The sequence below is a fragment of the Oncorhynchus mykiss genome, chromosome 6 (assembly GCF_013265735.2).
Source record: "Oncorhynchus mykiss isolate Arlee chromosome 6, USDA_OmykA_1.1, whole genome shotgun sequence".
NCBI lineage: Eukaryota > Metazoa > Chordata > Actinopteri > Salmoniformes > Salmonidae > Oncorhynchus > Oncorhynchus mykiss.
The window spans coordinates 66,271,596-66,292,947 of NC_048570.1; the positions used below are offsets into that span (position 1 = coordinate 66,271,596).

Here is a 21,352-nt window from a genome sequence, read left to right on the forward strand (position 1 = left end):
TTCAAGCCTCTACACAGGCCTACACATTTCTGCCACATTATTTACCTCCCAACATCTTGGGATGTAATCAAATATGCAGATGATAATAAATACATTTTTGTGTGTTCTTTTTACATTAATAGTAACATACTCTTGCTGTCTAGTTTTATGAAAAACTTTGGGTGAACAAAAGGCCTATTGTGCAGCCAGTGCAGCCCTTTTGCACTCTCTTTTGATGCAATTATGTGAACAAAGCCATGTAAACAAAATGCACAATGGCCCTGGCCTTGCCCTGGGCTGTCATTAGAGGAGACATTTCCCATGCAGTACTGTTGGACTATCTGTGGCATGGCCCTGGTGTAGACAGTGAGGAGCCCCTCTGGTCAGGACGTCTGGGGCCACTTCACCCAAGAGCTCTAACATTGAGTTTGACCCATTTGACCAAGCTTTCAAATGCATTTCTCACTAGACTGACGTTCTCTTATTTGACAAGAGATGGACAGATATGCTCATAGAAGCTTGTTTTAAGGCAGGCTTTAAGAATGACATAATCAAATGGACTCATATTAGCACTCAACTGATATGACTAAGAGCATGCTTACCAACTTATAGGTTTTTCTTCTGCCATCAGGAGTCATACAGCAAAAGGAATAGAAGTCCTAGATACAGTATTTCACCTGAAACATGGTTTATAATTAACACATGTAGATATTACTCTTCTGAGATACATTTACTGTAACAATGTGTTTGTTTTTTTGCTTATGAGAACATTTGTCTTGTTTCATTTAAGGGAATGATTTGGAAAGTTCTAAGAAAATGAAATTGTGAATTTTATTTATTTATCCTCTCCACAGCGTTCTATTTCCATTGCCACTCACAGCTTCTGTAATTTCATTGCAATTTCAGCCTCAGATTGCTGTTCTTTTTTAATGCTAATCATTGTTATTATATAACCTGTGTGAACGACAGTTTTTTTCCATTTAAGATGAGGGCATTTACATGAAAATATGAAATGCTCTCAGGGTCAATCCACAGTCACATTGCAGTCCACAGGGATGAGCAGAGCGGACAGGCAGATACAACAACGAACAATGACCTCTGCAGTGGATTCCATTTTACACCAGCATTCTACCAATGCCCCTTGCTGTGCCATACTCAGTTCTGTGAAAGACAGTGAGGGGTAAGAGCAGGGCCACTTCACATATTCTTTGCATGACTGAAACCTCATATCGGTCCTTGCTCTGCTGTTAGAGATACATTTCTGAAATCACATTCAACATGTCCCTGCAGCTTCTTTTGTGTTGATCACATGCAGAGGTGGGAATGTAACTCTTTAGACTAGATACAATTAATGAGAGAGATCTGTGATAGGGCTTGTGTGATTATTTGTCAGTGCATGTGTTCTCCCATGGCCGTGTCAGCTCTGTTAGATTTTCCCCTGTGCTGGAGGATCCTGCTGTGGTGTGAGGCATGAGGAGCACGTTAAAGAGGAGTGGGAGCGCTGAGCCCACAGCCCTCCTCCTTACACCTCCACATCCCCTCGACCTCAGCATCCGGCCTCCTCTGTGCCTTCTAAACTCCCCGCTGTGGTCATCTCCACAGACACAAAGAACACAACTCTAAAACGCTCCCTTTCCTCTCAGTGGAGTCCCACCTCTCTATCCACCATCCAGGGCCATGCACCCTGTCACCCTACACCACGGACTACTGTCTCATCTGAACCCTTAGGTCATGAGTACGGCTCGCAGGTGGACTCCCAGAACACGCTGATCATAACGTACTGAATTAACAACGTGTATTTTGACTGATGCATTGCTGTTGTTTCAGAACGGTGACCAGGTTAAGGACGGTCAAGTTCACAGGCAGAGGGCTCCTCAGATGCAGTGGTGACACACACAAACACATGTGCACACATCAAAACAGACTTGAGTTATCACTGTGATACTTGACTTGCCCTCCATAACTGGTCTCAATTAACCCCAGCTCTCACCAATTCCATCTCCAGGCATTAAATGCTGTGTCCGTGACAGACAAGTAATCCAATGCCAAAGAGATCATCTGTGCAGTTTGGTTGGGCTAAATGCTTTTAAACTGCATCTCTGTTCTCTTCAATTACGTAAGCAAGGAGTGTGTGCCGAGTATAAATGACTTTGCATGATTTGTTCTCAGCTGGTAATTTAATTTAATATCACTAGCCAGTTAATAGGCAGATAACCCTTAGGTACTGTATTATATAGCATCTGGTACCTCCACTTGCCCAAGCATCTGTTCCATGATAAATAACTGACGTCAAGAGGTATGGTTATACAAAATGTATGAAACAAATTAATAGAAGTGGTTATCACAACTGATAGCTAGCTATTTAGCAAGTTCCTAAAATAGAAGCAGAACTTTTTAATTTCCTTCAACTGATAGATTTCATTAGAATCTGTGTCAGTATTGGTCACATGTTGGATCTGACAGGTTTAATTGTTTGTCAGATTGAGATGTGACTGATGGTCGTGGTATTCAGAGCACCTTAACCTTTCCATTGGGAAGATAATGCAGTCTGTCCTGTAAAACTTGGCCTGTTTGTCACCAAGCTGCCTTATCTTACAATAGAGAGGTGAGCCATATGATGGGAGCCAAACACTGGGGATCAAACAGACCCTCCCTTGAGCAATACGATTATTCAGGCAAGATTTCATCCTGTTGTGAATGACATTAAGCATGGAGCAGCCAATGTGGTCTGATAGGAGAGATATCAAATCAGCCACCATGCATATTGTGATACCAACATAAACCTGCCCGAAGCTGATGGTTTAACTGGTTCAGTGAGCTGAACAAGTGAGAAAGTTGGAGACAGAAAGAGAAAGAAAGTGTTTCCGATTCTATTGGTATGCTGTAGGCCTTGGTTCTTTTAAACATGTTTATGCTGGCCAATGCCTGAACCCACATATTAGACAATTACATAGAGGCATTTTTGGGTCATTTCCATGATCTCTTGATATGAGCCTCTTTCTAAACAACAGTGCTTTCTAGTGGTTACCTGTTCCAATGACATGTTAGAGGACATGAAATAGAATCAGTAGGATATAATCATTACACTGTTATGAGCTGTGGTAGATGGTAGTTGCCAACCCGTAAATGACTCATACGTGATCAGTTAATAACTTAGATAACGTAATTTGACCCATTTCATTTATTTTCCCAGAGTTGAGATCATAAAAATTACTGTGAGAACTAGAGTCCAGAGGGTATTGCTATTACGTAGCAGAGCTGCACAGCAACGGGTGATGACAGAGGAGGAAGGAAGGGGCAAGAGGTACAACAGGAAAAGGAAATGGTGGAGACAAGAGAGGAAGACCTTACAGACAGAGAGGCAGACATGCACTATAGTGGCAGAGGAGAGACAAAGTAGGGGAGAGTGAGAGACACAGGCAAACATACATGCCCGCACATACAGGCACTATATATTAATATCTCATCACCCTCCCTCTCCTGGGACAGTGGCATAGATCAGGGATCAAGCTGAGGGGAAGGTGTGAGTCAGAGTAGAATGTGGAGCCATATCACACTGTTATTGGAAACAGTGATTCCGCCAGTGGGTGGCATCAGAGGCTCAACGTTAGTCTCATCCAGGCCAGATAGGAAAAACAGTCCCTTAACCAGCTGCATATTACTATAAGGCAGTGATTTACAAAGCACGGCTGCTGAATAGAAAATGCCATGTCAAGGCGGTCAACTCTAATTGACTGTCAAGAGAGTGTGCCACTTCAGTTGAGTGTAATTTCCCTTTGCAAGTAATTGTTCTGTAATTTCTGGAGACATTAAATAGCTCAAATGCCACTTTAAAAAATTGTAGCTTGCCCCTGGATCCCGCTTGCATAAACAGTTTTTTTTTCTCCATTTTTTACAAATCATTTATTATATTCTGTCCTGTTGATCACTCAATTACTAAATAATGTCAGCTATGCACATTTACCCTTGACTTGATAGCTCCAATGGCTGAGGTAAAACAGTTGGCATTCCTCAATTGACAATCTCAAATCTATGCTAAGGGTTGAATGCTCTGAAGGCAGCAGATTAATGAAATAAAATATCTACCTTTATACAACACCAAATAGACACATACCTGTGTGTGTCATGATTTATCTCACTGAATACATTGCTTTTACAAACCTCCATTGTTATTTAGTCAAGAAACACTTGGCCTTCTGTAGACCTTTCAATGTTTTTAGGGGTCACATTTCCTCAGCTTCTCCCTGATCTCTGCTGTACTGGAGGAGGGAGTGAGGCATAACCTGCTGACCCCAGTAGATTCGATTAAATCACAGCACACACACCATTGGTCCGTCACACTGTGTGATGCAAAGCTTCTGAACAAAATGTCCAGGCCCATCCAGCCCCGGTCTAGCAAATGTGCCAGATCAACAGTATGCTTAAAGTTGAAGTTTGGTTTAGAACATCTCCCTCTGATGTTTGTGTGAGAGGCTCTGAGGACTCAAGGAAACATACATTTTTACAAGCAGCATCATCAGGACTTGCAAAATTGTTGGCTGAAGGTTGTTTTTTTGGTTTCCGTGGTGATAGTTTGAAGGGACAAGTGGATGATACTAGAAAAAAGAGTGCTTCAATAGTATATACCTCTGTTGTGATTACATTAAATCAAGCTTTCCCCTTAAAAGCAAAGCTAATGGAAGGTTTTGGATACTGGTGATAATACAGCCAGGGACATATGCTTTGGCAGCTAGTATAATACATTGATTGTATGTTTCCTTTGAAATAATTGTATTCTTTATAAAACAGTACACACCATTTTTTTAAAACACTTCAAATTCTAAAGTATATGCTTTAAAAAAAAAGTTATTCTAGTGGTGTGGGGTAGCATGTAGCATAGAGGTTAGAGCATTGGGCCAGTAAGCGAAAGTCTCTGGTTCGTATACCCGAGCCGACAAGGTGAAAAGTCTGTCGGTGCCCTTGAGCAAGGCACTTAACCCTAATTTGCTCCAGGGTTGCTGTACTACTATGACTGACCCTGTAACACAACACATTTCACTGCACCTATCCTGTGTACTGTATGTGATAATAAAACATCTTAATCAGGTATGATGAGAGATGATTTCATGGCTGTTGAACAAGACACAAGACACTGATGGAGCATATGGGGAAAGAGAACTGACTCCCTCCTGTGAGAACCATGAACCATATCTGGCAGGACTACAGTGGACTGGCTGGGGAGAGAGTTGTATGGTTTGACATGTCCCCTTTGACCTCATCACCAAAGAATCCTTTCTGGCTCTCACGGATACAGAAAGAGCTCCAGGAACCCATCCAGGAACATGTCCGCCTGGGACAGAGGAACTTAACCCATCCAATCATACATTTTAATTTAGGAGACTAGACATGGTAAGTAGACTAAATATAGGACATGCTCTGTAAAAGGAGTTCATGTTTAGGATTTACTTTGAGTACTGAGCCTGTATACTATGTGATGCTGAACGGCTCGACTTAAACGTGTTACCCCTATCTGTACTATTCTATGTGCCATATCAACCCATGGGGAGAACAACATTGTGATATTATGAAAGAATGACAGTAAACTGGATCAAGATGACAAATCACTTTATTTACATTTGTTGCTTAATGTCATACATAAAGCAACACAGAATCTCCATGAGAAAAGCAGGCTGCATTTGAAGTCCCATAAAACATTGTTCAATGTATTCATTTAAGACAACATGAGCTATGAACCTGTTGGGAGATTCGTTCCCTTTGTTTGTGTGGGTCAAGAAAAAGTTATCCTGGGTGACAGCGTCTGGAAGAGAGAAAGAAAGATGGCAAAAGATGGGAGAAAAAGTGGCATGCCTTTACATGACAGAAAGCTGTCTGTCAATCGTTCAACCTGCACTCGGGAAGACCAATGCAGTCCAAACACCACAGGTTCCGTGTTATGCATGCAGACACTGAAAAGACAGTCTCTTAGAAGGTGTGACTTTGAACATCATGGTATTATGATGTGTTTCAACCTATAACAAGTGTGTGCTGTAGTTATGGTTCTGCTGGGGGTGCTGGACACAGACATTAGTAGTTTAATAAATTCATAGGTTCCAGGGAATCCCACATATTTAGCCTCACATTGACCTGTTTTACCATTTTATTTTCAGGACAACCAGGGCTACAAGTAGAACATAACATTTGACATAAACAGTTGCATTCATGAGTTTTATTGACAAATGTCTATAAAAAAAACAAGGTCCAGACCCCAGAAAAGCTGATTAAAAATGAGTATATAATAATTACAATTGTAAATTCAAAAATGGTTTGCTTAGTGGGAAATTAACATCCAACTAGTCAGTGACAACTGTGTGGAGTATGGAGTTTGTGACAGCAACTATGTGAGTTTATAGACACTATGTCCTGAGATTTCCTATGATCTACTAAGAAGAACTTCTTACCTCCTAACAACTCTTGATTGGCTTATGAGCGTCATAGAGCAGACCAGTTACATTTACGTGTTTGTGAGAATCTCAGCCTTTCAGAGTACGGTCATAATAGTTTGTAGATTAGACATTTTTGTGAGAAGAATCGTTTTTGGGATCTAATAATGGCGGATGCAGACGAAATTGAAAAATCCTATGCTAAAAACTGCTGTCGGTAGCTCAAACACAGGGGTTAGAAGCATTTTTTACTTGTGTGTGGAAATGCTGACAGTAATTGGACTAATCTAACAAAGCATCCACTCCAAAACATTGTTCACAAAACCATGTGACCATGCAGGTGATCACCTTCAGAATGGCATGTCTCCTAACCAATCAGGAGGCCCATCATCAGAAAGTTGAAAATAGACTTCCAAGTGAACAAGAATAGAAATGAAAGGAAGGAAATATAGTAGGTTAGAATATAGAGAAAAATCAGAGGGAGGATCAAATCCAGTTACAATGCATAGAAACTTTGTAATTGTTAGATAACATGAGATTGTGCTATTCAACAACATGCCATTTAGCACTGTACAGTGTACTGCATGAATGATGTAACTTCTGGTTAGGGCTGAAAACACTTGTCATTTTTAAAGTGCACCAACTGTATCTTTGGAATTTGTATTGGTAATAAAGCTGAGATCCTGCTATCATACTTGACATGGTTATTAACAGTGAGATGAGTGGCAAGCACAAACACACCACAGCATTCAAACAAAGCCTGTGTTATCATGTCTGATTCAGTCCTTCTGAACAATTCAATTCAGCAATATTCTTAACATTCTGAAAAACATATTGAAGTGAAATAGACCTGTACAAATAATAAAAATGAAGAAAAACCTCCTCTATTACAAGCATACAACAACTCTTTAGAAGATTGTCTCTTATTCCACCTTTTCATACAGTAAATTGAATTTGGCCTTGCATCTGTTTCACCAACAGGTGGCAGCAATGAGTAAGCATTAAACAGTCCATGAACTGTAGTAAACCAAAGCCCATGTCCATGAAACCTTTTCCCCTTTTTAAGTACAACGGACAATGCACAAAAATACTGGAGGCACTGGGCCATAAAATAAAGCAATAAAAGTTATCATAATGTGTTGCGAAAGTACACTATGGTCACGGTGTCATACGAGATCTTACAATAAAAACATAAACATTTTAATTTGTGTCAAACAATATTGAAATTGAAAAAAAGATGAGAAAACCTTGTCGAGCACAGATCCACGTTGGCCCCCGACCCAGACCCCGACCCTGACCTGTGAGTTCAGCAGGGTTTAGTAAACGTGCAGCATCAGCACTAGTCATTATCCAAGGCCTGGACAGCCATTAGGCAGCCATTAACTACCACACCATTCATCAGGCATCAGCCCCAGGTCAAGGCAGCTCCCCAAGTTAAAGTGCTTCAAGTCAGTCTTTTCATTTAGATTACTTTTTCCACACAAAAAAATCTGTCATAACCTGAGTTAAGCCATGTAAAAACTGGCTCGACTTTGACAGCCAGTTGTTGAAAGACTCAACTCTAGAGCAATATAGATTGGATGATTTCAGCAGTCATATCAACCACATACCGTGAATGATTTATACCACCATGAAACCATGTACAGCACATTACCCCTCATCATAAAGAAAAATGTCATGTTCATGAAACATCGCACGTATCACAAACCAAGCTACCACTTGGGAAATGTTACTTGTTCTTTGGTTGGTGTAGGACTAGATCTAATGCACTGACAGCAACATATTCTGTGAGAAAATATTAACAAGGTGCTTGTACACATGGTCAAACGGTACTTGCCACCATATGACATGGCACAAATGCAAGATACGCCAGTTAATGTTCGGCCAGGCTTCAGACCCTATTGCATGAAGGTTAGGATAGGGATAGGGTTAGGGTTAGGGTTAGGATTAGGCTTCCTTCCCTGGTGGGCCTCTACATGAGCCTATGGCCTAGGTGTTCCTCCAGCCACAGCAGTAGGGGCTGGATGGACTGGGAGACAGGCCCGGTTTCAGAGTACATCTGCAGCAGCACCTCCTGGAGCATGAACAGCAGGGGCACTCCCAGGCTCAGCAGCTCATACAGGAAGACATAGTCCTGCACATTGGCTCTAAAGTGGAGGCCCACAGCATGGGCCGTACCATGCACCCAGCGAGACAGGAGGCGGGGGGAGTCACACACAGCCCGGGTCACACTCAGGGGCCAGCTCAGGCACTTCCTCAGGCGGGAGCTGATGGTACCTGGTGACTGGCTCTGCCGTCCTTCTGTTGTGTCACAGTCAGGAGTCTGTGTCCCTGATCCCTCCTGAACCCCGGCTCCCTGAGGGAAAGACCCATTTAGTCACAAAGATGTCCCACAAATTAACATCAAAATGACAATGGCAAGTGGCTGATTGAATGATCCAGAACAATTACCAGATGTGAATTGAATGTCCTCCGATGGTTCATTCCATTTTTACGTTGTGTGAAGTGCAGCTTGCAGTACAACTTGCCTAATTGAACATGATCAAATGAGGATTTAGAAAAATTGGCACATAAACAGTTAATTATCTCTACCCGGCACAGACAAAAGAGGACTGGCCACCCCTCAGAGTCTGGTTCCTCTCTAGGTTTCTTCCTAGGCTCCTGCCTTTCTAGGGAGTTTTTCCTAGCCACCGTGCCGCTACATCTGCATGGCTTGCTCTTTAGGGTTTTAGGCTTGGTATCTGTATACCACTTTGTCACAACTGCTGATTTGATAGATTGATTGATTGACAGCAAGCAAACATCTAAACCTTAGTGTTGGGAAACACATACCCTGCTCAGAGTCGAAGGCATGGCCTCCCTGGCGCAGGATGGAGCCACAGGTGTCACAGCGAAAGCATTCCCTGTGGAAATAAAGTCCCTCAGCACTGATCCTTTCCACCACGTACACACGCTTCTGACAGGAGTGACACTGGTCACCAGACCCGGGGAACTCCCTCCGCAAGGAACCCTGGGAAACAGAACAGAGAGGCAGACAGTGCTACAAACGCTGTCAGCCCAGTAAATGACGATAATAAGGGAGTGATGCACTTGTGTCAGATTCCACAACTTTGACCCTAAAAGGCCTTATGGCCCGAGTTTGGCCTTTAGTTCACAAAGCATAAAGAGTCATAGAGTCCTGCAAAGAATAATCATCCCAATCCTTATTTTACACAATCCCACTTCATCTGACTCAGAGCCAGGGCCTGGGACATAGTCTATGTTCTTCACCTAGATAAGGGCTGTTGTTCAAGGCTGGTACAGTCTGAGAGGCTGCATGCTCAGCCAGACATGCTTACCGGAGACAGAGGCGCAGAGGCTGGGGGTGAACAGGGGGAGGAGGCTTTAGGCCTGTGGTCAGTCTCATAGAGGGTGACCAGCGTCTCAGCCCTGGCTGCTATAGCCAGAGACACCTTCCCCACCGTCCTCTGACATGCAGCAAGGAGGAAAAGACAGGAGGAAGACAGGGAGGACGAGAGGTAGGAAGGGAGAAAGAGAGTAAGAATAAAGGTCAGAATGATGAAAGCAAAAGTGATAGTCCACATCACTCACAGACCAGACCAGACCAGACCAGACCAGACCAGACCAGACCAGACCAGAACAGGATAGATAGATACAGTGCCTTGCGAAACTATTCGGCCCCCTTGAACTTTGCGACCTTTTGCCACATTTCAGGCTTCAAACATAAAGATATAAAACTGTATTTTTTTGTGAAGAATCAACAACAAGTAGGACACAATCATGAAGTGGAACGACATTTATTGGATATTTCAAACTTTTTTAACAAATCAAAAACTGAAAAATTGGGCGTGCAAAATGATTCAGCCCCCTTAAGTTAATACTTTGTAGCGCCACCTTTTGCTGCGATTACAGCTGTAAGTTGCTTGGGGTATGTCTCTATCAGTTTTGCACATCGAGAAACTGAAATTTTTTCCCATTCCTCCATGCAAAACAGCTCGAGCTCAGTGAGGTTGGATGGAGAGCATTTGTGAACAGCAGTTTTCAGTTCTTTCCACAGATTCTCGATTGGATTCAGGTCTGGACTTTGACTTGGCCATTCTAACACCTGGATATGTTTATTTTTGAACCATTCCATTGTAGATTTTGCTTTATGTTTTGGATCATTGTCTTGTTGGAAGACAAATCTCCGTCCCAGTCTCAGGTCTTTTGCAGACTCCATCAGGTTTTCTTCCAGAATGGTCCTATATTTGGCTCCATCCATCTTCCCATCAATTTTAACCATCTTCCCTGTCCCTGCTGAAGAAAAGCAGGCCCAAACCATGATGCTGCCACCACCATGTTTGACAGTGGGGATGGTGTGTTCAGCTGTGTTGCTTTTACGCCAAACATAACGTTTTGCATTGTTGCCAAAAAGTTCAATTTTGGTTTCATCTGACCAGAGCACCTTCTTCCACATGTTTGGTGTGTCTCCCAGGTGGCTTGTGGCAAACTTTAAACGACACTTTTTATGGATATCTTTAAGAAATGGCTTTCTTCTTGCCACTCTTCCATAAAGGCCAGATTTGTGCAATATACGACTGATTGTTGTCCTATGGACAGAGTCTCCCACCTCAGCTGTAGATCTCTGCAGTTCATCCAGAGTGATCATGGGCCTCTTGGCTGCATCTCTGATCAGTCTTCTCCTTGTATGAGCTGAAAGTTTAGAGGGACGGCCAGGTCTTGGTAGATTTGCAGTGGTCTGATACTCCTTCCATTTCAATATTATCGCTTGCGCAGTGCTCCTTGGGATGTTTAAAGCTTGGGAAATCTTTTTGTATCCAAATCCGTCTTTAAACTTCTTCACAACAGTATCTCGGACCTGCCTGGTGTGTTCCTTGTTCTTCATGATGCTCTCTGCGCTTTTAACGGACCTCTGAGACTATCACAGTGCAGGTGCATTTATACGGAGACTTGATTACACACAGGTGGATTGTATTTATCATCATTAGTCATTTAGGTCAACATTGGATCATTCAGAGATCCTCACTGAACTTCTGGAGAGAGTTTGCTGCACTGAAAGTAAAGGGGCTGAATAATTTTGCACGCCCAATTTTTCAGTTTTTGATTTGTTAAAAAAGTTTGAAATATCCAATAAATGTCGTTCCACTTCATGATTGTGTCCCACTTGTTGTTGATTCTTCACAAAAAAAATACAGTTTTATATCTTTATGTTTGAAGCCTGAAATGTGGCAAAAGGTCGCAAAGTTCAAGGGGGCCGAATACTTTCGCAAGGCACTGTAGATAGATAGATAGATAGATAGATAGATAGATAGATAGATAGATAGATAGATAGATAGATAGATAGATAGATAGATAGATAGATAGATAGATAGATAGATAGATAGATAGATAGATAGATAGATAGATAGATATAGATATAGATAGATAGAGATTTGATTACTTTGTTCTCTGACTAAGGCCACTGTTGGGGAAATTAGTAAAGTTCTTTCATCAAAATAAGAGTCTCAGCTCAAAAGTATGGCCACAGAAGAGGAGGGAATGTTTTCTCATTATGGTTAGCTGGTGGGCCTGTCTGGATGCTTCAGATTGCACTGACTGCACGGCGCTGGCTCAAAATGATCAGAAATCTGTGGACAGGGAGGGGCAGTCTAACCCACAAAGTGCAGCACCACAAAAATACATTCAACCATTGCATGAGAGGCCCCAGGATAGCTAAAAAAACATCTCAAATGCTTCTTGCATGCAAGACCTTTGTGTCTACACGTGTCCTTTGTGATTTAGAGGATAGTACAAGTTACTTTAGCAGGCATGTGGCGCTGGGGGCAAAATACCTGTTTGACGTTATTAAAACCAGGTTCTGGCTTTGGTTGTAGTATTGCAGTGCGTTGTTGTTGGGATATATATGTGGAGCCACTGCTGTGACACTGAAACAGCAACATGACTGTGATGTTAATAACTACAACTGTAATTTACAGGCAAATTAGATTTGAAGTTAAACAAATATATACTTCTAAAATATATACAATTTACCAGATTACATAATGTTTAAAATCAAACAGACAGCACTGCATTTTGTGTTTCTCTGAGAGGCAGCAGGCTCTGCATATAGAAATGATGTGGCCATAAATAGTGCTATGGTTTGGAGGCACACAAGAGTCACTCACCACATGTGACTCATTCAAGGGATCTCTTTGCATTTCTTTCTTACAAAGCTGCATATCTAGTGCCCCAGATTGACTGGTCTTTGGTTTTCCATGAAGAAGGAAGGAATTAGAGGAAACAGAGAAGAAAACTTAGTTTAACAGTTCAGTGACAGATAAGGGATAGATTAGTGCATCAAAATAATAGCATCATGTCTGCTCTGACATTAGGGGATATGGGTTTCATGATGACAGACAGATGGTGAGAAATGGATGTGCTTGTTTTCACCTTGAGTTGGAGTAGAATGGATGAGGATGAAGACACGGTTTGAGGGAGTGAGAAGGTAGAAAGGGTGATTTCTGGACAAAGGAGGGAAGTGACTTTAGGAGTGGGAGCAGGGAGGATGGGAGGAGAGGGAATGGTCTGTTCAGCAGATCCAGACTAGGGTGGGAATGGGAAACAGAGGAATGGAAAGTCAAAGAGGGAGAGGATTGTTAAAAGAGAGACTGAGAATCAGATAGGTTAAATGATAGTTGGCATGCTCAGTTTGATGGGCTACAGCACCTGGCATTCCATGGCACTCTACCGTCCTATTGACCAAGCCCCAATCTGCTTAGTCTCAACTCAAGAACACTACATTCCATTTCGATGCCAACTCAGTTATAGTGCTACAGATTAAAGATGTGCAATATCTCTGCAGGATGAATATTGAATGATCACAGAGGTTTTAGCATAGCACACAACGATAGGGACACAGCAAGCACAGCAAGCACTACACCTGTTGTATTCGGCGCATGTGACAAATATAATTTGATTTGATTTGACATGCTGAAACACAGACATGGATGTGGTTATTTATACCTGATGTTGAAGTAGACAGGAAGAGGAGGACGATGGAGAATATGTATGAGGGGGCGAAAATGTAGAAAGGGTGATTTCTGGACAAAGTACTGATGAAGAGATTTTAGGATGGGGAGCAGGGAGGATGTAAGGTGAGGGAATGGTCTGACTCTGTCTAGCAGATCCAGACTAGTGTTGGAATGGGAAAGTCAAAGAGAGGAAGATATTATGAGCCTCAGATGGGAGTTAAATTAGAGTTTGCATGCTTAGTGGGTTGGGCCTCAAGCCTAAAATGCCTGGTATTCCATGACACTGCATTCCATTGAAATGGAAATTCAGACGGATTTAGATAAAATGTGTATTTCGCCATGATAAATGTTAAATGATCAAAGGTTGTAGCATGACACACAGTGATAGGAACACATACAAGACAGTGAGACAGACATGGATGTGGTTCTTTTTTACCTCAGGTTGGGGCAGACAGGATGAGAATGAGGAATAGGGATGAGGAGGTGAGAAGGTAGAAACGGTGATTTCTGGGTAAAGGTATAATGAGGTGACTTCTGGACTGGGGTTAGGGAGGATGGGATCAGACTCTGAGGGAATGGCCTGTTTATCAGAATCAAGCTAGGTGAGGAATGGGACAGGGGAGATTTGCAAATGAAAAGAGAGGGAGAGGATTGTTAAAGGAGAACTTTGAGTGTTAATAATTAGATATAAGTTACAATGAGAACTGGCGTGCACAGGGGGATAGGCTTTAAGCAAAAGTATTTTGTGGCACTCTCCTATCATAGTATTAACTAAACCCCAACCTGCTGAGCCTCAACACAACAGCTTACCCTGGTTTCCACTGAGATGGAAACTCATTTAAAGAAGGTGAGCAGTTTCTTTTTTGATGATAAAATACCTTTTCCTGTAATGGAAATTGCAGTATGATGACTACTCTGGCACTAAACACCTTGTTTGATGACTGCAGCCTCTTCCAGTGAAGCACAGAGAACCCAGTGCAACCTTTCAACAGTGTCCATGCTGAAACCCTCTGAGTCTCTGAGCACAGAGTAGGCGAATTACCATCACAGACAGAGCTGAGAGAGGAGGATACCTAGTTTTCAGCCTGAGCTCTCTTCTGCAGGTCTGTCTCAGTGGGAATATAGAATCACGATGATTACTGCTTTAAACAACGAACTGCCTGATGTGTTTTCACAGGGTGTTATATTGTTTTAAAAAAGCCTTGTTGAAACCCACAACGTAAACAGTCATATATTGACTGACAGTGAAGGCGATTTAAATTACAGATGTAGGATCTTAATTTGATCACTATTTTGTTGCTGAGAATTTTCTTGCACAGCAGGAAATGCAAACGTGTAGCGTATTCAAGGTTTAAAAAGGTTTCTAAAGTTTGTAATTCCCACTTTAAAATGTCAGACTTTCTTTGCCCTAAAGAAAAATGTATCAACACAAAAAACAAACAAAATGGCCATTAATTATAATCCACATAATAATTCAAATTTCCTGTTGCTGCAGGATTATTTTCCTGTTTTAGCAAACTGTCTCAAATTAAGATCCGACATCTGTTTAACAGAACACTGTCCTACAATAACCTGAAATCACCTGCGCTAGCTGTGTTCTGTTGCTACAGACTCTGAGCAGCTGATGAAGACAATGCCAAAAAGATAATGTTTCTGGAGATGATGGATGTTGAATTTCAACACAGGGAGGATTATATGAACTCTGTGCAGCAGCAGTAATGTCAAACAAGACTAGAGCGTGCAACACGACAAACACACTGAAGGACGGGAGAGGTGAGGGGTCAGAGTTCAGGGGTTAGATAGTCACCTGGGACGTAGAGGTCACATCCCCAGAGAACAGTGCTCTCAGGTGGACCGCTTTCTCCTTGATACTTTTATTATGAAACTCTCTAGCATTCTGGGTCTGAGCTTTCTTCTGCAGGACACATACAATGAGACACAGAGACAAAGAACAGGCATCAGAAAGAGAAAGCTGCACCCGCAACACAGTACCACATACTCCCTGTCTGATGAATGGGTCTGAATAGTAACAGAATTAGGCGGATTATTAACTCCCAAATCAGTTATAATGTACAGACAAATAAAAGTATGAAATGTATGCACTCATTATTGTAAATCGCTCTGGATAAGAGCGTCTGCCAAATTACTAAAATGTCAAAGGTAATGATCAAGCAAGATAAGTGGACTTTGGTCCTACTTTCCCACTGAAGGAGCTAGATGGCACATTGTTTAATGGGTGGTGGGGAACAATAGTGTTGCTGTGTTGAGTAGAGTGGCAGTTTTTTAACACTAATTTGACACACCAGCAGAGATGACTCCACACTTAGACATGTGCTCCTGGAACAGCAGACTGAGACCCAAACAGAGACAGACAGACACACAGAACTGGCACAGAACAAGGCTACAAGGGCAGCGCACTGGCTAAACTTGCCAGTCAGCAGCCTCTGTGCCTCTTTGTCTCTGCCAGGGCTGTGGGTCTGTTCTTGCCATTGTGGTCAGCGTGGATGATTAGGGGTTGACTTCACCAGCCGACTATGTGCTATACAATGCTAAATGTATAATCACGATGATTATCTCAACACTCATATTCAGCCTTTTCCTAAAAAGGATGTCTTATATGATCACACAGTTGGAGGCAATAACAATAGAAAAAGACAGAGCAGACAAAGAGAAACGGACAGATGGAAAGGAAAGGAGAGGAAAGGAAATGAGAGGGGAATAGGTCACCTGGGTGATCTTTTCCTCCACTTCCTGAAGGCGTTGGAGCATTCTAGACATGGCTAGGACTGCTGAGTGGCAGGAGGGAGAGTAGCCAGGGTACTCTGTGCTCTCTGGCTTTTGAGGAAGCGTCTGAGGTTGCGTCTGAGCACATGTCTGATCAGCCTGTCTGACCTTCCTGAGGATGGGATTTGGGATGGATGGGGGTTGGAGCTTAGGTTGGGGCTGGAACTGGGGTTGGGGCTGGTGCTGAGACTGAGACTGAAGCTGGGCTTGGAGCTGGGGAGAGAGCTTGGGTTTGGGAGGAGGCTGTGGTGGGGGCCGAGCGATGCACTCAGCTGCATATTTGGCACAGGTTGCAGACGGAAACTGGAAACACACAGCACATGTGAGCTGCAGTTCTATGGCTCTCCATCAACTCAGGGTAAGCTTGATGAAAAAACAAGAAGCAATTGCAGCTAACAGGCTCCAGTAGTTTAACAGCTGGAGAGAATAGGAGGGAGATTTATGCCCCATGCTTTTCTTTATCGTGTGAATCTACTTCACTGGGGGGCTTATTTTTCATTTCCAACCCACAGGGAGCATTAAACACTCTCACTCCAGGTAGAGGATGACTGGTTTGTGAGTGAGTGTATACCAAAACTGAGTGACAGTGTGTGTTCTGCAGAGTGTATCAGCATGGGTATGCGTGTGTATTACAGTATGTTGACCAGGCTGCTCCAGTCCTCTACCTGTGTCTTGGGGGGAGGGTTGAGTGGGGTCTGTTGCCTGAGGTTGGTGAAGCGTGGGGTCTCAGTCATGTCCATGGAGCGTGGCCGAGGGGCCCTCTCAGAACCCCAATCACACTGAGACTGATGGGGTTTGTCAGCCAGAAACAAAGCCAAGGAAGAAGGTTAGTAGAAAGACAGAAAAGGAAGAAAAGAGAGAAAGTGACTTGCAAGATAAGTTAAGTATCTCACCAAAACAGTTAAGAACAAATTCTTATTTACAATGACGGCCTGCACCGGCCAAACCCGGACGACGCTGGGCCAATCACAGCCGGTTGTGATACAGCCTGGAATCGAACTAGGGTGTCTGTAGTGACGCCTCTGTTCTATAGCACACTGTGGTATAAGGCATCTGAGAACAAACATGCCAGGTACTATACCATACTACAGTACTGTATAAGCTATGGAGGACACTGTCCAAAACTGACAAAGTCCTGAGGAGGGGGAATGGAGGACATATCTTGGTGGTTCTGACCTGTCTCCGGAGGGTGAAGCTGGGGTTGCTCTCCTCAAACTTGGACAGGAGTTGGCTGGCCATGGAGCGGACCTTGTTCTCCTTAACCCCCCTCCCCTCATCCACACAGGACACACTCTGACTGGAGAAGTTGGTTGCCTGTCATGAGAAATAGTGACTTGAGCTATCAGGGCCAAAATAAATAGTATTTTGTCGTATTTGACGTTGGTGCGCTTAGAATGTCATTATGAAATTGTAGTTGATGATAATAACTACCTCTTCCAAATAACTGCAGACTTTTCGTCTCCTTTTGTACGTTGGGTCAGTGTCTTCTAGCTTCTTCTCATCCTGAAAGAAAACAAACAGGCCATAGTATATGACTAAATATTTCAGACTGCACTCAATGGTAAAAAGATTCAACATGAAAGTGAACTAATTAAAAAGAGCCCATCTCAAAAAAACTCTAGAAGAATACATTTAACTTGTGGAAGGCCCCAATACCGTCCACTTCCTCAAATGAAATGACTTTTGAAATGATAACACAGGGAGGCTGAAATGGCTCTCAAGTTGCAGTAGTTATCAAGGCAGACAGGCACCTTTGAGAGAGGAGTGTGATTACCTTTGGTACCCTTTTTCTTGGTACCAAGTTCAGAACTTTGTTCATACTTCTGACTGCCTTTGAAGGATAGTCTTCACTGTTTTCGTCGGCCCCTCTAGAATCTGCAATGAAACACGAATGCATTAAAAGGTATGATATATTCCACGGAGCTCAGCCATGAATGCCAAATAAAAGCAATGGCCAATGTTTTTTTTTACATTATGTCTAAAAGAAACCTAATATTATTGTGTTGGAAAGAACCAGATGGGGCAAGACCATCTGCGTTTCCTGAGAAATGCCACCTAATAAATAAAGGGCTTTTTTTGTGGAAACCAATACTGGGAACACTTCACTTCAGATCATAAGAATGTATACAATTATTGCTAAATAGTGCATCCTCATTCCATCATGTGGGAAACCAGCTTTGCTGTGGAGAGAGGCATATCATGTGACCTCACAGAGACCATAAAGCTAGTACAACTAATGTCTCTGTGGCAATAATATGCTCTGTTCATATGCTCTGTTCACCTTAGGCATCTCAGACCAGAAACTGGAGTAAGGTATAGTGTTTTCTCTCCAGGCACCCTAGGTAACCTGCACTGTGCTGGGCAGATGTGCATTCCTCTCATGCCAGACAATGTGACTGATAAGGTTGTGCAACGCAGAGCTCCTTTCAAAGGAAGCTAGATGAAATCTCATACCCTCTTACACACCGGCAAAAGTGTCTCTAGAAAGACATAACTTATCTGAAAGAAAGCAAGGGTCAGCCCAGAAGCAAAGGGATGAATTACATTAAGGACAGAGACAGCTTGATATGTAAAGAAATGGCTCTGGTGAAAACAGAAAAAGTGAGAGGCTGGGCTTTTAATACAGTGGACACAGTGGAGTGGTAGGGCCTTCGACGGTGATAATGACGAGGTGGTAAAGTGTGAAGTTTCAGGTCTTGTTATTAGTCGTATGTACGGGCTACACATGGTATACACAGTCCATATAAATGCTTACTTGCAGGTTCCTACGTGACAATGCAACAACAATAAGAAATAAGAAATTATAAGAATACGAACATCAAGTAAATGGCTCAGTTGAATATTTTACCATAAGTATAATACAGGAAGGCACAATTTATAGTCCAATATTTACACTCATTATGGGGAATGGGGATAGGGGTGCTAGTATTTAAATTGTGCAGTATTTAGCAATAATAATGAGAGTCTGGTGGCAGTCTTGTGATGTAAGTGTAGCATGAATGTGTGTGTGTGAGTGTGTGTGTCTACAGGGGGAGCATACACCTGCCAGTGGCCAGGGCAGAGCAGTAGGACCATATGCCTCTCCACCCTGTCTGCTCCTCCTAATGAAGTGTTCAGAGCCAAATGCTTCTGCTGCATTTAAAAATAACTCTGACATGGGAAGGAGCCTTTAAAAAAAGACCTGATGATTTAAAGGGCTGCTACTCTCTGTGTGTGTGTGTGTGTGTGTGTGTGTGTGTGTGTGTGTGTGTGTGTGTGTGTGTGTGTGTGTGTGTGTGTGTGTGTGTGTGTGTGTGTGTGTGTGTGTGTGCAGGAGTGAAATCTGAAGTCTGGGGCTTCAGGACACACGTGTCTGCTGGGGGATGGGGTGAGGGGTGTGAGGCGTACCTGAGATGGGGAGGGGGGTGCCACGGAACAGCTCGTAGAACTTGGAGAGGTAGGTGACCATTCTGGTCTTGTCTGGTTCCTGACCAGCAGCCATCTCCACCCCAGTGGTGAAGGGCCGGATGCCAAACTCCCGCTCAGCCAGGTCACATGCCAGCTGGAGGTTGTTAGCCGAATCTTCCTCATTCAGCGAATCAAACTCTCTGAGGGAAACCGATTGAAATGATATCACGCAATGTTGCTGTAATGTTGTGTGGGTAACTAGGTGAAGGCTTTATAAGACTAAGCTGGTGTCAACATAGAAGTTATGAAACAGTTCTAGACTAGCAGTGTAGCCCTCCCTTTACCACAAAGAAGAAGTCATAAATAACAAACTGCCCTACATACTGAGTGTGACATGTAATACATAGTTATGCTTTCCAAACTCCCTTTCACATACTATAGGGTTTCTCTAAAAGCAGTTGTGTCTTCCGTGTGCTCTGTTTCATCACACCTATCAGTAACAGAGAGAGAGAGAGAGAGAGAGAGAGAGAACTGACATCGGGAAAAAGGCTCTTTGATGAATCTCAAAAGTCATTCACACCCACCACTTTCATTTACTCTCACACAAAGATGGGCTGTGAGTGAGAGGCAGGGGCTTGTGTGTAAGATAGTACACCAGGACATACATTGACATACTTTCATGCCTGGCATAGTTTACATTAGACACCGTCAGAAGGAGACAACATTACGGTGTGGGTGTAAGAAATTGTGCTATTACTGGTGTCTTGATGTAAATGTTAGCCTAATGTAGAAATTCCCCATTACACAATATACCATAGAGGCATTTTATGAGGAGCCAGTCTATCGACTTACAATGACGAAGTGCTACATGCCAGGGTGTGACATAAAGAAGTCTCACACATGGAGGTTATTTACAGTCACAGGAAGGTACATGAGGCCAGTCTTACTGTGGTGGTTTACAGGGTAGTTGTGTGTTGCAGTGTTTTGCTCTACATACATGAGGTGGGATCTGAACCGGTGGATGAGGGCACAGAGAGCCAGGCCGCTCTGCCACGAGGTGGTCAGGTCTGTCACCCTCACGTTCCTGTAGCCCTCGGTCTGTTTCTGACACCACGTCAGCAGCCTGCCCGGCCTGATCTCCGACTCTACACACACAGACAGGAACAAGGTGTTCAGTAGGGTGAAAATGGCGTGAAAAAGGGAGACACTACCTAAGTTGGTCCAATAAGAACAACATAGATGTTTGTTTTCCATTGCCCTATTTTACATTTGTGTGACTGTCCTTGTCTACCAGTGTATCAGTGTTTTGTCACTTGTCATGTGTTGTGTTTTTGTGGACACCAGGAAGAGTAGCTGATGCTTCTGCGAAAGCTGATGGGGATCCAAATAAATAAAATACTAAACACAACCCAGCTAACAGCCACCCACCCACTCACCCGGCAACACAAACACAGAGCTAACAGGAAGTGAGATCATAGATGTGGGAGAGTGACAGCAGGTGACGTTAATGAGAGGTAAGACTGATAAGAGGTAAGTTATAATAGGGGCTGAGGTATGCATATGACTCTGTCAGGACATGTTGAACCTGTCTGTCATTGTGTAATAGGACCCATGGTTGTGTAACATTGTGTTTGGTGCATTGTGTAGAGGCCAGGGTGTGCTTAAAGATATACTGTATACATGGAAGAAACATTTTCTGATGATGGAGACCGTACTCATGTTTAACATGATCCATGGGGCCAAAAATATCTTGAAACGTAACCAGCTAGACTT

At 43.0% G+C, this 21,352-nt stretch overlaps 1 protein-coding gene across 16 annotated transcripts in view; it reads right to left on the reverse strand.

Annotated features, from left to right (window-relative positions):
* Window positions 1-5,566: 5,566 nt before the first annotated feature.
* LOC110526379 (F-actin-monooxygenase MICAL2) overlaps window positions 5,567-21,352 on the reverse strand; it is a 49,397-nt gene continuing 33,611 nt past the window's right edge. Inside the window, exons 12-28 of one of the 16 annotated variants that reach the window (XM_021607309.2) lie at window positions 20,577-20,724; window positions 19,580-19,779; window positions 17,967-18,067; window positions 17,624-17,695; window positions 17,369-17,506; window positions 16,858-16,977; window positions 16,136-16,495; window positions 15,216-15,323; window positions 12,828-12,980; window positions 12,563-12,640; window positions 12,230-12,322; window positions 9,737-9,865; window positions 9,231-9,408; window positions 8,850-8,926; window positions 8,676-8,754; window positions 6,747-6,807; window positions 5,567-5,776 (exon numbers count right to left, since the gene is read on the reverse strand). In XM_021607309.2, the coding sequence (XP_021462984.2) occupies window positions 6,749-6,807; window positions 8,676-8,754; window positions 8,850-8,926; window positions 9,231-9,408; window positions 9,737-9,865; window positions 12,230-12,322; window positions 12,563-12,640; window positions 12,828-12,980; window positions 15,216-15,323; window positions 16,136-16,495; window positions 16,858-16,977; window positions 17,369-17,506; window positions 17,624-17,695; window positions 17,967-18,067; window positions 19,580-19,779; window positions 20,577-20,724 (2,093 nt within the window). In that variant the 3' untranslated portion in view covers window positions 5,567-5,776; window positions 6,747-6,748. Of the gene's footprint in view, window positions 8,755-8,849; window positions 8,927-9,230; window positions 9,409-9,736; window positions 9,866-12,229; window positions 12,323-12,562; window positions 12,641-12,827; window positions 12,981-15,215; window positions 15,324-16,135; window positions 16,496-16,857; window positions 16,978-17,368; window positions 17,507-17,623; window positions 17,696-17,966; window positions 18,068-19,579; window positions 19,780-20,576; window positions 20,725-21,352 lie in introns of those variants that run through there. The other 15 variants (XR_002473937.2, XM_021607311.2, XM_021607303.2 and 12 more) reach the window with 15 other exon arrangements.